This window comes from Talpa europaea (genome assembly GCF_964194135.1).
Source record: "Talpa europaea genome assembly, chromosome: 10".
Lineage (NCBI taxonomy): Eukaryota > Metazoa > Chordata > Mammalia > Eulipotyphla > Talpidae > Talpa > Talpa europaea.
In genome coordinates this window covers 12,436,808-12,454,161 of record NC_140077.1, presented here as the reverse complement: position 1 = coordinate 12,454,161, position 17,354 = coordinate 12,436,808, and the positions used below count along the sequence as shown (strand labels likewise).

Sequence of the window (17,354 nt, the reverse complement as noted above, 5' to 3'; positions counted from 1 at the left end):
AAAATTCAAAGGAAATAAAGCATCTACCTCACTAGCACATGTTCCCCCAAAATACACAATAAATTAGCCATCAGTGATATTATTGCTGCCGCTGAAGACACCCATTGGGAGAGTGAATCAGGACCAGCTCCTCAGATTGTGATATTAACTGGACTCATGAAGAAACCTTAGACCTCAATTCTTGCTTCCTTTCTGTGCCTAGACTAAAGTTAGGTGAATTTTCTTGATGTACACCTATATTTGAAGGGAGAGGAAAGATTAGCAACTTTTGGAAGTGAATTTGGAATCTGGCTTTGAACTTAGTCCCTCCAGGAGGGAGAAAAGTGGAAGTGGTGGGATAATATTGTCCTTTATGGAAGGAGATGCTGGTGTCTAGCAGATTAGTCATGCCAAGCCCTAGAGGCTTTGAAAACCATTTAAGCATAGCCTTGGAAGAGGGCAGAAAGGTTGTTCTGTTCTTCTTTGCCTTTGCAAAGTAGTTGTGGTGAGAGAATTCTGCTTTCATTTATGAATACTATGGTTTGCTTAAAATATAAGTGATGGGTCTCCCTGGTGGCGCAGGGCTTAGTCTCAGAGCTATCAAATTATCACCAGCCACTGCGGCAGGAGTTCGATCCCCGGCCAGGGACCTGACCTACATGGCGCAACAGACCTCTCCTGTCTCACACACTGCCCCCTTTGGCAGTGTCTTTCTTTCTTTTTTTTTTAAAGATTTATTTATTTATTTATACAAGCATTGGGTACAGTCAGAAGACTGGGAGGGTGAGAGAATTCACCAGAGCCAGAGCGGGGAGCAGAACAGGCAGAAGGACCAAAGTACACTGCTGAGGGGAGCAGTGGGTGGCAGGAGAGATCTGCGTTCCATGTGGGACCCTCGCTGGTGGCCTGGGATCGAACCGGTACTGCAGAGGCTGCAGGCAGCTTCGCAGCCCAGCGCTCAACTGCTGCGCCACCAGGGGAGGCCCTCTGCAGTGTATTTCAATAGATCCACCTGTTATGCTCCTCACTCTGTCTCTGGTGAATCCTCTCATCCCCCACATCTCTGACTTGCACCCCAGTTCTTGTATACATAAAATAAATTTTTAAAAAATCAATAAAATAAAATATATGTGACTCTGGAGCCGTAATATCCACTTGTAGTTACTGGATACTTGAAACATGGTTATTGTTGCTTAGTGAAATGATAGTACTTTGGATACATCAAATTAAATATTAACACTAAAAATTATTAAAACTAATTTCACTTGTTTCTTTTTAAAATGTAGCTACCAGATTATTTCAAATTACATATTTGATTTTCATTATGTTTCTGATGTTCTGGAGGCTTAGGATTGAAGGGGCGGTTCAGTCTCTAATTCAGGAACTCAAAGGTGAAGAGTGCGTTGACGCAGAGTGACTAAGACTCGAGTGGGTAAACACATACCAGCCCACACTCTAATCCTAGTGTACCTCTCTTCCTTCAACTATTCAGTTAACTTAAATGACTTCATTGGTTTTTTTTTGCAAATAAACTTTTAAATTTAGTACAGGTTTGGATTTATCAAAAACCCACAAGGATACAACGGAATTCTTATATTTCCAGGTCAGTTTTCTCTATTTTTAGTATCCTATGTTGATTTGGCACCTGTATTATAGTCAGTGAATCCATATTGATACATTATTATGAACTGAAGTTATACTTTATTCAGATTTCCTTGGTTTTTGACCTGATGTCCATTTACTATTCCAGGATCTCATCCACAACACCATGAAACACTTAGTGTCACTCCTCCTTAAGCTTCTTTTACTTGTGACAGTTTCCCAGACTCTTCCTTATCTTTAACAACTTTGCAGTGAAAAGTAATACTGGTCAGATATTTTATAGAATGTTCCTTAATTGGAATTTACCCATTGTTTTTCTGGTGACCAAACTGGGGTTTTAGGTTTTGGGAGAAAAAACCCGAGTGAAACACCATTTTCATCACATCACAGCAAAGGTACATATTGATGTCGTAATTATGCATGTTCTCGTTGGTCACCTGGCTGAGGCAGTCAATTTTCTCCACTGGAAGATTACTCACCTAGCTTGCTCCCCCATACCTTTGGGAAGGAAGTCAAATACATAGTCCACGCATAAGGAATAAGGGGTCATACTCCACCACTGTGGAGGCTGGGTGGCTATGTAAATTATTTGGAATTTTTTTAATAGAGATGAGATTGTCTTTCTCCATTTATTTACTTGTCCAGTCATATCCATGAATTCATGGATATTTATTCTATACCTTGTATTAATTGTGATACTACTTGACCTCATTGCTCCAAAATTACTTCTGATGGTGCCATCATGAGATGGATGGCATGAGAAAATGATCTACTTGTATTCTTCTTCCCACCTCCCATCTCAGTTTAATTATTTCTTTCATAAAGGAAAATTTGCTGTACCTCACTCATACAAGTTTTCTTTTAAGATCTCAGTTTCCACAAATACTTGCTGAGTGCTAAGACTGATTCATGCATTCACTTAGCACTTAGTGACTACCACCATGTACTTGTCTGGGCTAAATAGGGAGATTAGAGAAGTGTCACTGTGTCCTACCCAAGTCAAGAGGTAAACATGGCTCCCAAACACGGACATTCAGAGAATTTTTTGCCAGGAATTTGAGCAGAGCAAAGCAGCAAGAGCGGATGGTGTTGCTGCCTGAGACCCCTCTTTAGCAGAGACTTTCACTGAGTTCCTCCTCCCTCAGTCCCCTGGCTCCTGAGCACTATCCTCCCTGAGTTTGGACCTTAGTTTTTTTGGATGAATCTGTGAGCTCCCCTAATGAATTCCTAATGAATTCTAATGAATTCCCCTTGTTGGCTTGGGTTAGCCAGAATCGGTTCTTTTATATTCAGAGGATGCTAAGTGTTGCTTGAGTAAAGACATGGAGCAGAAAAAAGAGATGTGCTTGAGTGGTATCAAAATGTCTGGTTAGCATAGAGACACCACTGGAGAGCTGGTGGTTGGAAATAAAGTTGGCAAAGTTACTTGGGTCTGGAATGTAAAGGCCCTGAACTGCTAGGCTCAAGTGAACCCATCAAAGCCACATTTTAGGAAGGTTAAATGGAGAAAGAAGGGTAGCTGGTCTCATAGCTTCTTCTGTGACTGCTTCTACTCTTCTACATTATTTATTCAATTTACTATCCTTCCTCAAGAAATGATTATATGCCAGGCTCGGTGTTAGATTTTAGGACTCTAAAGATGACTAAGACAGATTCTTGTCTTTCCAGAGTCACCAAGCCAGAAGGTAAATCAGACATATAAGAGAGAGATAAATCATTAGGATTATGTAAGAGTCTAGATGTTTTCTTAAGAGGAAATGGTTGGTTAACTCTTAGGTTGGGTTAGGAAAGACTTCAATGAGATAGTGCTTCATGAAGAGGGCTTGTAGAGCAGATAGCCAGGTGGCTAGGTGATAGACAGTGGGGATGGGCAAAAGCACTGGATTATGCAAACATGGCATCCTGGAAATATGTCAGGATTAGATCAGAAGGTTTAGGTTGGTTCAAGATGAGAGTGGGTGAAATTGTCCAGAGACAGAGACCATAGTCATGAGAGAAGGGAAACAAGGTTTAACTTTGAGGAACACTGGCACTCGAAGGATTAAAAAAGAGGGTACCCAGCAGAGGATACGGAGCCAACAGTGTCCCCAAGAATCACAAGATCAGGGTGCCAGAGAAGCCAGGAGAGCAAAGTTCTAGGACCAGAGGAGCAGAGTGGCAGATGCCACAAGATTAAATACAGGGGCTTCCCCGGTGGCGCAGCGATTGAGCGCTGGGTTGCAAAGCTGCCCGCAGCCTCTGCAGTGCTGGTTCGATCTGCGGCCGCTGGACGAGGGTCCCAGATGGCGCGCCCGCTGCTCCCCTCAGCAGTGTATTTCGTCAGTCGGCCTGCTCTGCTCTCCCCTCTGGCTCTGGTGAATTCTCTCACCCTCCTGCGCTTCTGACTGTACCCAGTGCTTGTATAAATAAATAAATCTTAAAAAAAAAAAGATTAAATACAAATAGGTCCAAGGAGTGCCCATCCCTTTAGACAAAGGAAAGGTCATTCGTCTTCATGAGAGCCAGTTTGGTGGAATGGTGGGGAGGGGTAAGATCATAGGAAGGGAAAGGGGCGTTGCGGAAGGAGAAGTGACAGTGGAAGGGAGGGAGGGATATTAGTTATACAGCTGAGGACGGATCTGAAGAGAAGCCTTCCTTTGTTTTGTTTTGTTAAACTGGTCCTGGAGGTCCTTGCCAGGGACTTTCCTAACTACGGAGTACCTGCAAGAAGAGGAGATGTTCCTTCTGATGTGTAAATGTATTATCTTGTTCCTGGTCCCAGATGGGCTTTTTTTATTTCATATTCTGTTCTATCACAAAAATACACTGTGATTCTATTGTAACTATGTGGAGATGGTGCATGAATTGATGTGCCAGCAACCAATAGACTGGGATCATATACTAATTTTTTCTAATCTTACCATATGTAGATTTAGCTTTTGCAAAGAGGAAAAATCAAGCTATATTTTGATTTAAAATATGTATTTTTCTTTAGGGAAATGTTTAAAATACACCCAAAACACCTTAGATGATATCTAGCCCCCCAGCTCGGGTGGATCAAACGAAAGGCACTTGGAGCTAGGAGAACGGAATTACTATTCTAGTAAATACTGCCCACTTAGTGTTGACTATTCTTTTGAAAGGCCAGTAAACTGGCAGGTGCTGGGTTCATTTCAAGCTTTGGGTTTGGAATCAGTAGCCCCGACACTAAATATTTCTTCCATTTGACCCAGTTCTCAGTGTTAACAAATGTACAATTTTTAAAGGAATGTTAGATTTTTCCAGTTTTTGAAATAGTTTTTGTGGGTGACTTTTAAGTTTTAATAATCAGTTGCCCCCAATTCATTAAAGTTGTAATTTTACAATTTTCCCCAAACTACCTCTAACTCTGCTGTTCCTGACATAATAGGTTGAGTTTCTCTTGAAAATATCATGACATCTCTTTATAATTAGGTGTTTCATAGGATGATGTATTTTCAGGTAGTCTAGAACCAGTGACTTAACATGATTCCTGACCCATCAAAGAATCATGGTCATTTATCTGACATGAAAACTCTCTAATCTGATTCGCCAGAAAGGAAGAAGGTGTATACATATAGAACTTATAAAATATTAAATTTGTATCCTTAGCATCTCCTTGACATTATTTTCCTTTCAGATGAGAAGAAGCAGATGGTTGCAAATGTGGAGAAACAGCTTGAAGAAGCAAAAGAACTGGTATGTACAGACTTAGTAATATATTTTAACACAGCCAGGGTCATTTCAACTGCTGCCTCCTTTTAGCCTGTTTTATTCATTGTAGGAATGTGAAACTCTACTGATTAACATTTTATAATTTGGAATTCATCAGTTTTCAATTGCAGAGAAGTTAGTAGCTCCATGCAATTTTATTCTTATTAATAAAGGTGTTTCATTAAATGTTGACCTCTCATTTTTATTCCTAGTACTTTTTATAATAGCTATAAATAGCAATCCTTGTTTAAAGGCATGCTGGGTACCAGACCTGGATTCAGCCTATTACTTACTTTATAATATTAAAAAGTTCACCAAAACCCTGTAAGGCAAGTATTGCTAGTCAAAAATTGTTAAGGATATGAGATTACTCCCTACTTACAAGTTAGCAAGTGAGCACAGTTTCATGGATGCTAATGGGAGACATGACATTCCTAGGTCAGAGACAAAAGACTTTATCACTTACAGCAAAAGCAGTTTCCAGAGTTTCAGTATGCTTGCCTAGGTTCTGAGCCCCATTCAACAGGGGTGAGGCAGGAGTCCCTTTATGTACAGTTGAATATCTGCAGGAGGAGAGTGGGGAATCAGGGAAACACACTGCTTTATGGCATCTTGTAATCTAAAAGTCCACATTATTTTCTTCCTCAACTTTGCTCCCTGCAAATCCAACCCTGAAAAGTAGCCTTGCATTCTTGGTATGCTTAATAGGACCTGAAAGTCAATGAGAGACCCTTGGAGGAGTGATTCTAAACACTGATATTACCCCCATTTTGTAGATGGGGAAATGAAGTCTTAGAAAGACTAGTTTTGATATAAAAAAATTTACAAACCAAAGACCAAAAAGCAATGTGTTCCAATTTTTTTTTGTTTTAAAAGCCAAGTATTGCAGCCGATTCAACTCTTATTGTATTATACTCCCAGATGAGTGCTGTTTTTCTAAATACCGAAGGGTATTGTTGGTGTTCCCTCAGTATTACTTACTGAAATACGTGGGATGCTTCCCCACAGTGTGTTTCTGTTAAGTGTTATTACCTGTCCCTATACGTTTGGGCAACAGTAGCTTAAAGAGAGTTGGGGATTGGACTATTTTTTTGGTTATTGTTTTTCTGCAGAATCTTCTTGAATCCTTATGTAGACTAAGTGTTGTTAATCTCTAAGAAAAGACTATAAGGGGGCAGTTAGAAAATGGGGCACTGCAGAAGCTTATTTGTTAACAGGGCCGTCCACAGAGGGTCAGAAGGAATAGGTGGCCATTGCTTCCCATTGCACCCAGACATCTACTAAAGTGGTGAATTGTCTTCCTTCTTGCTAGATCTTTTTTAGCTGTTGGATTTTAGAAGATTAGAAGATCTACTTCTGATCTCTGCTGGCTGTTGTCCTTCTCATCTGCACAACTTCTAATGTTTATTTCTTTTGAAAGTTTCCTTTTTCCAAAAATTTTGTCTAAGATATATATTTGTGTTTGTTTGAAATTTCAATCAAAGCTGATTTACTTAATTCTGACAACATCCTTGGAAAGGACAGTGCTTGTTAGATTTCATACTGTATTTTTGATGAGGACCTGGGACAAACACTTGTTGATTTGATTAATTGGGAGTGGTTGTGTTTCTGCTAGATAAATGTCTGTGTGAATCTCTTGGACACTCCGCTCTTCTTGTTGCTGTGTCCACATCGACCTGTGAATGCAGTGGCAGTAGGACATAAGCGCAGAGTGGCCTCATGGCTGATTTCTCTTCAAGTGCTTGTCATGTGTTTCCTTTTTTCTTTCTTGCCTATTTTTAATTTAGTTTTGAGTGTCCTTGTGAAATGTCTTAAACAGAAATGCACCTACTCCCAGATTTTCACTTACATGTACCTTTGCAATTATTTGTCTGGATGATCCTTTTTACCTTGTTAGAACCAAGTACTTCGTGATGATTTCAGAGAAGTGCTTTAAATGATTCCCTTGCAGTGTAACTATTTAGTTTATTGGTGCTTCACATTCAAGTTGAGACATCAATCATTTAAATGCTCATTGTCTAACGCAACTATAATTCAGCTTGTCTTCTCATTTATTAATAAAATTGACATGTGTGAATTGAAATGTGGTTTTCTTGGTTTGCTTGTGTTCTGCTGTCATTTTTTGGTCTCTGACATTAGACAACTTAGATTTATTAGTGATAACTTATTAGAATACTCTAAAATCACCAGACATGGCACCATTTTTTAAGGTGAGTTTATAAGATGTGGCCTCAGTCAATTTGTTGTTGCAGTTATTTTTTATTTCAATGCCAAGTATAAATAAGTAACCTCTGATGCTTTGTATTTTGCTTGCTGTATTTCTTCCCCGTCATCTAGTGATGCCATTTATCTAGTGATTGCCAAGTAAGAGACGCTGCTGTAAGCACATTGTGGGAGTTACCTCATTTAATCTTCACAGCTGCACTACAAAAAGAAAAAAATTATTATCTTTAGAAATAAGGAAAGTAAGACCTGGAGGGTTAAGAAACCTGCCTGAGGTGCAGGACTACTAAGTAGTGGCGTCTGCAACATGACCGCCGTGTCCAACTTGAAAGCCTGTGGTCTGAACCATCAGGTTGTGTCCAAAGTGTTCTGTAACAGCAGATTAGGGTAAGTGTCCTGCTGTGACCTCAGTGGGCGTGGTGTGATTTTCCATATTTCTGTTTATCTATTTGACTCTATGTCTGGTTATAAAGTACAATGAATCAGGCTGGGAGCAAGGTCCCTTATCTGTTGGTATGTGATTTTCCTAATTAGAAAAGACTTTCCAAATGAATTTTTACCAAATCACTAAGGCTGGGCTGACAGTCATGACTTAATGGTAGAAATATTGGTGGAAATGGTAGAAATCATTCTGGTGGTTTGTGATCAAAAGACCAGGGCAGGTTGGACTGCACAATGGAATATATGAGGTTATTAAGGTCATTTTTCTTGAAGCTGTTTGGATTAATATGTATGATTTAACAGAAATCCTGGTCATGGCAAGAGCTTTGACACCCTGCATGCCAGATGCCAACCACTCAACATTCCTTGCTGAATGATGAAGAATAACATATATGAAGTATAAAACATAGATGAAGCATTAAAGCAGTCCCAACATTGGGGCCTCCCTGGTGGTGAAAGGGCTTAGGACGCAGCACTATGAAGCTATCTGCAGCCACTGCAGCACGAGTTCGATCCCCAGCAAGGAGGTGACCCACATGGGAGAGCAGACCTCTCCTGTCTCGCTCACTGCTCCCCTCAGCAGTGTATTTCAGTACATCTGCCTGTTCTGCTCCCCACTCTCTCTGGTAAATCCTCTCAACACCTCCCTCCCCCCATCTCTGGCCTGCACCCCAGCTCTCGTATGCATAAATAAATAAATCTTTAAAAAAAAAAAAAAGCAGTCCCAATACTATTTAACATGGGCATTTAGCTCCTTAGGCTGGTTCCTACTGAAAAATGAGGAATTGGAATCAGTCCTTTAAACGCTATACTTCTGGTCAAATAAGGAATAAGCTCATGGTTGGAGTCATGTTTTCTCTCACTCTTCCAGCTTGAACAAATGGATCTGGAAGTCCGAGAGATCCCTCCCCAAAGCCGAGGAATGTACAGCAACAGGATGAGAAGCTACAAGCAAGAAATGGGAAAACTCGAGACAGATTTTGTAAGTCCAGTTCCATCCTCTATGGATATTTACTGATCTTTAAACTGAATTTTCACCTATATTTTACATATTCCGGCCCACACTGTGAGCAGCATTAAATGTGTGGTCTTTGGGAGCTTGTGCAAAAGACAAGTAATACCTCCGTTGTGTTTGACTCGAGGCTCTAACAGTGCTATGGAGCTAGTGGATGACCCAGTTGAAGGGATGCAGGATTCACAACTCACAAATAGAGCCATATAAGGTGGTTCGTGGCATTTAGGAAGCATCTAGCACTTACTAGAATTTTGAAACCCAGTTTTGGGCCTCTCAGAGTTTGCACCCTTTCAGATGCAGGCTCATGGGTGCCCCAAAAGCACTCAGGGCTCCGTGTGTGCCTTCTCAGTGCATGTTCCTCTGGGATGGACTTCAATAGATTCTTGAAAATATAGATTTAATTTCCTCTTCTTGCAAGGGCACCATCCATGTTGGAGAATGACTTCCTTTTAACTGAATTCAAGACCCTATTTCCAAACCCAGTTACATTCTGAGATGCTCAGGGTTAGGAGTTCAACAGATGACTTGCAGTAGACACATTTCAGCTCATACTTCTGAATATAGTCTTAATCTTTCTTTCTTGAAAAGTTTTCAAAAGCTCACTTGCTTCTACAGTTTATAAATCAGGTCGTGGAATCTTTAGTCTTTTTGTTTCCTGAAGAGTCTAATCTAATCCTTTAGGTATTTGATTACTGTATACTTGGGTAAGTATTTCTCAGGTATATTTTCCATCATAAAGAAAAATGGAACCAGCAACTATGACCTAAAAAGTCATTTTCTGGGCCACATTCACGATGGATGTGTTTATGTGTATATTCACCACTACGGCGTCTTTTCACTGAGTCAGAAAACATCTCTCTCCCAGCCCTCACTGTGGACAGCCATCCCCATTTTACCCATGAGAGAACACAAGAGAGGCTCAGGTGTCTACAGATTTCATTCAACAAGTCTTCTTCTAACTCCTATAGCACAATAACAGGCACTGGAAAAGCCAGAATAAGATCAAGGTCTTGCTGTTGTGGAATTTAAATTCTATGGGGAAGACAAGAAACAAGTAAATGGATCCCTGTGTATCACAATTTCAGTTGGTTCAGTTGGTGAGAAATGCAGTAAGTGACAATGAAGGCAGGAACTGGGTGGAGAGACTACTTTTGTGGCTATTTTTGCAAGGGTGTCTCTGTGGCTTGAGAGGGAGAAGGGGAGAGATGCTTGAGGCTACAGAGGGAGGCAGAAGAAAGATGGATAAGGGTGCTGTAGGCTTGATCAAGACCTTGGCTTCCATTCTGGTGGAGAAGGCATTGCAGGGCTGTGAGAAGTGAGTGTTCCTTTGTCTCATTTTATAGCTTTCTCCTCTTACCACAGCACCTCACATCAGGTATTTGAAAAAACTAGAAAATATCCATATAATTCCCTTTTGATTTTTATTTATTATATTTAATTCTTTTATTCTTTAAAGGAATAAAGGATCTCTTTAAAGATATTTGTTAACTTTCTTGTGGTGATATATCATACCTAGAATGACAAGAAAAAAATCACAGGGGTGGCCCTTCATCTGTCTCTGTTTATTAGAACTGAATTGGCTCCCCTAACCCCTTGTGATATTAAGACTTTGGGGGAGGGGCAGAGGGCAACTTAATGCTTTCTTCTTAAACCTTTCTTCTTAAACCTCATTACCCTCTTGCTCCCCTGTCTTGGCCTCTTCTCCCGTGCCAGTTGCTTAGATACCTCTTTTCGCCACTGTTCTTCTCCATGTTGTCATTCACTCCTGTGGCTTCCAGGACCACATTATACTAACCTGCATTCTGACCAGACCTCTTAGTGACCCCTGAGTCCTATGTTGTGCAGTCTACTGAATTTCTACCCCAGAGTCCTTTAAACAGAAGCACTTACATTTGACAAATAGTTGTTACTTTAGAGTTCTCTCTAGTTTGTCCTCTCTGTCACCTTGTATATCCTGTAGATCACTGAGCATGACAATCCTGCCTCTGCAGTGTCTCCTACCTCCTTTGCCACTGCTGGAACCCTTCGTAGCTCTCTGTCTAGGTGACTGAAGCAACCTCTCTTCCTCTGCCACCACCCACACCAAGCCATCTCTGCATGGCTCTGAAATTGTCTCTAACACACTGGTCTGAATCTGTCACACTGTTGCACAGAAGCCTAGAGTCTTCACTGCCTACTAAATGAAATCCAGGTCAACTTCCAGGTTTTGTGTTCTATTCCCATACTTCTTCACATGTCTAGTGATTTTATCACATGCTTGGTATTGTGGATCCTACATTATTAAAAGCCTAGGTTTTGTTGGTTTCCTTTGGAGCAGTTCATCTCAACCTCCATGTCCTTGCAATACCTAAGATCCTTCATGCTCCCAACGACTAATCTTTGCTTCTGTGGGCATGAATCAAAGTCACCTCTTCACAGTACTTATTTCAGCAATATTGAGCCTTATTTAGGCACATAGATGATTGAACCAATGAGTTCCCTCCTTTCTAGGCTTATTGTTAAGCTTCGTTAGGGCCTGTCTACTGTCTTCAGTAGCCTTCCTTTTGAGATGTGGCCTCCAGACCAGAGCATCCAGCAAATGTCATACCCTTTGGTCAGAATTCTGTCTCTCTTGCCTCCATTTCCCAGCTGAACTTCAACCATCTCAGCCACCCCGCATCCAACATCTGCTTCCTAAGTTCAGCTCCACTTGGGCCCACCCTGCACCAAAGAGCCTTGACAATGGCCAGGCTCGCTTCAAACTCCTCTCTAATAGTTTGAAATCCTATCCTGCCTGGTGTTCCATTTTTTAAAAGCATTGCTTCATAATTGTGTTCAGTTGTTTAGAGTGGTTGTGTTCATCTTCACTTTGTCAGGACTGGGAAACACTGCAACTGCAGTGTCATTTTAATGTTTACTTATCTGCAGTGACTGCATGTGCATCTGAGAATGAAAAAAATAATTGCTGTTTACTGTGACCTGTCATAGAATTTAATCTGGAAGTGACTAAATACCTTTTGAAAAGGTTCGAAATCCAGGCTACACATAGTAGTAATAATTGTAGGGGGTGAAGGGAAGTCAGTGCTCGCAGGTCTGTTCCCTTTCACACCTTCATTATTCCTGATAATTCTTTTCATTTACCTATTTCCATTTTTCTTGGTTTTTGGTCTTAGCTTTCTGGGGCATCTTATATTCTCAGGGTAATTTAGCAATATCAGGTCACTAGCAGGTCAAGTACCAGCCCCTTCTTTTTTGATAAGAGAAAATGGAAGACAAATGATTACTGGAGATCAAATGATTAACCTTAAAGTAACACCACTCTTTACAGACAGGACAGAAGCAAATAAATTGAGCACGTGTTTTGATGTTCTCCCCATGAGCCTGTGTAACACCCCCCCCCATCTTTAAATTTCCATAAAAATTTACTAATAGCCTCTTTATTTGGAATCAACTTTTAGAAAACATTGGAATTTATGTATTTGAACCGTTCTTGTTATTTCTTTGTTCCCAATTGATTGCTTCAGGTGTGGTCATGTCAGGATGCTCCAGGAAGGACAAAAAGAGGGGAGCTATTGTTGAGGGTTTGTTTCAAGTTTAAGATTATGATTTGCTTTTTATAAAATAACAACAAACAAACAAAAATTCCCTAGACTTGCACAGACAAAAAGAAAAAGTCCCTAACATTGTATAAAATATTTGACTGTTTCATTTCTTTTTTTTAATTTATACAAGCACTGGGTACAGTCAGAAGCGCAGGAGGGTGAGAGAATTCACCAGAGCCAGAGCGGGGAGCAGAGCAGGCAGAAGGACCGAAGTACACTGCTGAGGGGAGCAGCGGGCGGCAGGAGAGGTCTGTGCGCCATGTGGGACCCTCACCCGTGAGGCCGGGGATCGAACCGGCGCTGGGGAAGCTGCGGGCAGCTTCACAACCCAGCGCTCAACCACTGCGCCACCGGGGAGGCCCGCGACTAAATGTCAGTTAGAAAAAGAAAGGAACACGTAGGTGATGTGGCAGGATAAATCCAAAAGGTTTGAGGACAGGATGTGTTGAATTGAATGCCTGGCCAGCGCGGATATAGTGCTGGAGTGCTCGCGCCATCTTGTGGTTGATTTCTATAGTTGCAGATTTCATTTTTGGAACAAAGCTGAACTTAAGGACTCACACACACATATACAGGATTTGAGGTGGAGGATTCGATGGTAATGGGTGTTAGAAGTAGAGCTTTCTCACCTCAGCCTCGAGTTCACTTCCACCCCAGGTCAGTGGTGCCTGAACGCTGTCCTTTTCCTGTTTGGCAGGTTATGTGATGTGATTGTTAGGCCAGCTCCAGGCTCAGAGCTGCCTACATCAGAGAATGGCGCTTCTATTGACGGTCTCAGCAGTGAGGCTGAATGGTCCTAGCAGCCCAACTACCCGCAGACTATCAGAGTTGGTCCCTTAGGTCAGGGTTCAAAGGATGTTGCGGAACAGCTTGAAGCTTTTGCTCTTACTATCTGCACTCTCTCTTTTGATAGGTGAATGGACAGCTTGTGTGTCTGGGCTTATGAGTGAAGCCAGTACCTGTATTCTGGTGTTGTTTTTTTTAAAGATTTATTTTATTTATTCATACAAGAGTTGGGGTGTAGGCCATATGTGGGGGGTGGAGGTGAGAGAATTCACCAGAGACGGAGTGTGAAGCAACAGGAGGATTGACTGAAATACACTGCTGAGGGGAGCAGTGGGTGAGACAGGAGAGGTCTGCTTCGCCATGTGGGTCAGCTCCCTGGCCAGGGATCAAACTCATCCTGCAGTGGCTGCAGATAGCTTCATAGTGCTGAGACTTAATCTCCAGCACCACCAGGGAGGCCCCGGCTTTGTTGTTGTTGTTATTGTTGTTGTTTTAAGTCTAAGATAGACCACAGAAGTGTAAATGAGAAAGAGGAACTCTTAAATTTTGATTTTTGTCAAAGGTCAAGAACTTGATGCTTCTGTTTATATTTTTATCTTTTCTATTCTTATGACTTCCCAGGATATTTTTACTTCTATTCTTTAGAAACTATGCAAAATCCTGAAAGAGATTTGGATAGTGTCTGTGGTAATATGTAATTACAGCATCAGCTTCTCTTCTTGCAGGAACGTAAGTACATTCTAGAAAGAAAAAAGAAATCCAGGACCTCCCGGGTGGCACAGCGGGTTGAGTGCAGCGCTGTGACTCTGTCCGCAGCCTTTGCAGCACAGGTTTGATTCCCAGCTGGCCAGGGATATTCCACATGGCATGGCAGACCTCTCCTGTCTCGTCCGCTGCTCCCCTCAGCATTGTCTTTGGTCTGTCTGCCTGTTCTGTCTCTGGTGAATCCTCTCACCCTCCTGTGCCTCTGGCCTGTACCCCAGTTCTTGGATAAATAAATCTTTAAAAAAAAAAAAGACCACTTTTTTTAAAAAAAAAAAGAAAAGAAAAGAAAAAAGAAATCCAGACTGCAGAGAGCCATTACAGAAAAGAAGTCCTCCACCACTATATGCACTTAATAAATATGCTTGTCACTTGTTTTAAATCATATTTATCCTTTGATTCTCTTAAAAATAATACCTGCTCAGGGCCTCCCTGGTGGCGCAGCGGGTTGAGCTCCCTGCTGTGAAGCTGTCTGCAGCCTCAACAGTGTGGGTTCGATCCCGGCCGGCAAGAATCCCACATGGTGCAGCAGACCTCTCCTATTGCGCCCGCTGATCCCTCAGCAGTGTATTTCTGTCGTCTGCCTATCCTGCTCCCCACTCTGTCTCTGGTGAATCCTCTCACCCTCCCCCGCCTCTGGCCTGTATCCCAGCTCTTGTATAAAAATAAAAAAATCTAAAAAATAAAAAAACCTGCTCATTATAGAATATTCTGAAAAAAAGAGTGAATCACCTTAGCCCGATTACCTTGTAGGAAAAGGCCCACATCTTATATTTCAATTTGTTTCTTTCCAATCTTCCCTACTCCATTCCCTTGTATAGCTATTATTTTATTTTACAGAATAATTATGTTGTTCAGTCCACATTTCCACCTACCTTTTTTTATTTTTTTTTTTTTTATAAATTTTATTGTTATATTCCCCATACAATTGCAGCCCCCCATTCTGACCCCAATCCCTCCCCTCCCGCCCCCGCCCCCCTAAAAGTGTCTCTGGTTCATAGTTTTTTGTTGATTTTGATTTTCACTTTCTTATAGTTATTCATTTTCCTGGTCCCTTATTTAAGTTTTCTAGATTCCTGCTATGAGTGAGACCATCCGGTATTTTTCTTTTTCTTTTTGGCTTATTTCGCTGAGCATGATCCCTTCCAGCGCCATCCATGTTGCAGCAAATTGCATGTGTTTATCTTTTTTGAATGCTGAGTAATATTCCATGGTATATATGTACCACATCTTCTTGATCCAGTCATCTATTTTTGGGCATTTGGGTTGTTTCCAAAGCTTAGCTATTGTAAACAGTGCTGCTATAAACATAGGGGTGCAGGTGTTCTTTGGAATTGATGTTTCTGTGTCCTTTGGGTAAATACCTAGGAGTGGAATTGCTGGGTCATATGGAAGCTCTATGTTTAGTAGGTCCAGAAATCTCCACACAGCTTTCCACAGTGGTTGGACCAGTTTGCACTCCCACCAACAGTGCAGAAGAGTTCCTTTTTCTCCACACCCTCGCCAACATTTGTTGTTGCTAGTTTTTTTAATATGTGCCATTCTCACTGGTGTAAGATAGTATCTCATGGTAGTTTTGATTTGCATTTCCCTGATGACAAGTGATGTTGAACATTTTTTCATATGCCTGTTGGCCATTTGCATTTCCTCTTCAGAGAAGTTTCTTTTAAGCTCTTCTGCCCATTTTTTGACTGGATTATTTTCTTTGTTGTTGTTGAGACTCATCAGCTCTTTGCAGATTTTTGTGATCAGTCCTTTATCATTAGTGTTGGGTGCAAAAATGTTCTCCCAGTTGGTGGGGTTTCTCTTTGTTTTTGTTATTGTCTCTTTTGCTGTGCAAAAGCTCTTTAATTTGATATAGTCCCAGCTGTTTATCTTTGCCTTCACTATCACTGCTTTGGGTGATGTGTCTGTAAAGATGTCTTTGATGTGCAAATCACGTAGTGTTTCGCCTATATTTCCTTCTATATATTTTATGGTTTCAGGTCTTATGTCTAGTTCTTTAATCCATTTTGAGTTGGTTTTTGTGTATGGTGTGAGGTGTCCACCTACCTTTTTTTAAACACAAGTTCTGACTTCAGTATTTTCCACTTCTGTAAGCTCTTAATCATTTTACTGGGTGCATAATATTTCAGTCAAAGATGTTAGTTCAGCTTGTATTGAATCCTCATCTATTTCCATTTACTCCCTCCATAATTTATTGTGCAGCATTAGAACAGGATTATCTTGCCAGGGCTGTTTCTCAGAAGTGAAATAACCAAGACAAAGGTATCAAACAGTTTTATAACTCTCATTAAAATATGCTTGAAAGAACATTTTTATTTTGACTCATCACATCATTTTGGTTGTTTTTTCCCCATGTCTTCTCTATGTTAGAATGTGAGTTGAGAAAAATCACAGGCATTACTCATTCAGTCCACAAACAATTATGAGGGAGATACTGTTATTATCTTCCTTATTGGGGTTTTACAATTCTAGAATTAAATACAACTGAGATTTCTTTTTCAAAGATACTCTCACATGGAAGATATATTAATGCTGGCAAGACGAGCAGATATGTGTGACTATAAATACTTTCTCTAAAATTGAACTCATTTTTACATTCTTGATATTGCTTAATCAGAAACTGGAGAATATTTTAGTTATTTGAGTTCAACTCTACTTCTTAACGGAGGAAGTAATGCTATATTTATGCATGCATACATGCTTTTCCTTGTTTGGAGTTATTCTCTTAAGAAGGTGATTTCTAATACTGCATTAACTAAAAGTTTTAGAAAACCTTCCTGCAATAAGGATTCTCATGCCATGCTTTGACCATGGTAAATCTTCTATTCACAGAGACTCCAATAATCTCAAAGGCCAACACTGGATAGGGAAGCAATCAAAATCTATTTTCAGCAGCACTAATGCCTTTTGGGGGCTGATCTGTGCTTGTGTGTCGCTCTGGTCTCCTAGTCCAAGAAGCTGTAGAGGTTCATGTCCTTGACCTTCTCCAAAAAGGATGCATACTTGAGGGAGCAGCAGTGTATATTAAATATTTTGTAGTTGGTCTTATGTACTGAATTTGTGGTTGGCCTTAATAGATTTTCTTCACTTTGCGAGCGCCAATACTCTTCCTGTGTGACTGTTCCTAAAATGACAGTTGCCTTTAGCTCATGTAGACCATCATGACCTGCCATGGCCACTGCTGTGCTTGGCTAGGTTGAAGTGTGTACTGATGCTAGTGTGTGTTTGTACACACAAGTATGTGTAAA

At 40.9% G+C, this 17,354-nt stretch overlaps 1 protein-coding gene across 2 annotated transcripts in view; it reads left to right on the top strand.

The window, feature by feature from the left end:
• The window catches only part of VTI1A (vesicle transport through interaction with t-SNAREs 1A), a gene marked incomplete at both ends in the record, with an annotated part of 321,439 nt that overhangs the window by 3,023 nt on the left and 301,062 nt on the right, over positions 1–17,354 (top strand). For both annotated transcript variants that reach the window (XM_084245633.1, XM_084245632.1), the window contains 2 exons: positions 5,219–5,277; positions 8,828–8,938. In XM_084245633.1, the coding sequence (XP_084101759.1) occupies positions 5,219–5,277; positions 8,828–8,938 (170 nt within the window). The remainder of the gene's footprint in view (positions 1–5,218; positions 5,278–8,827; positions 8,939–17,354) is intronic.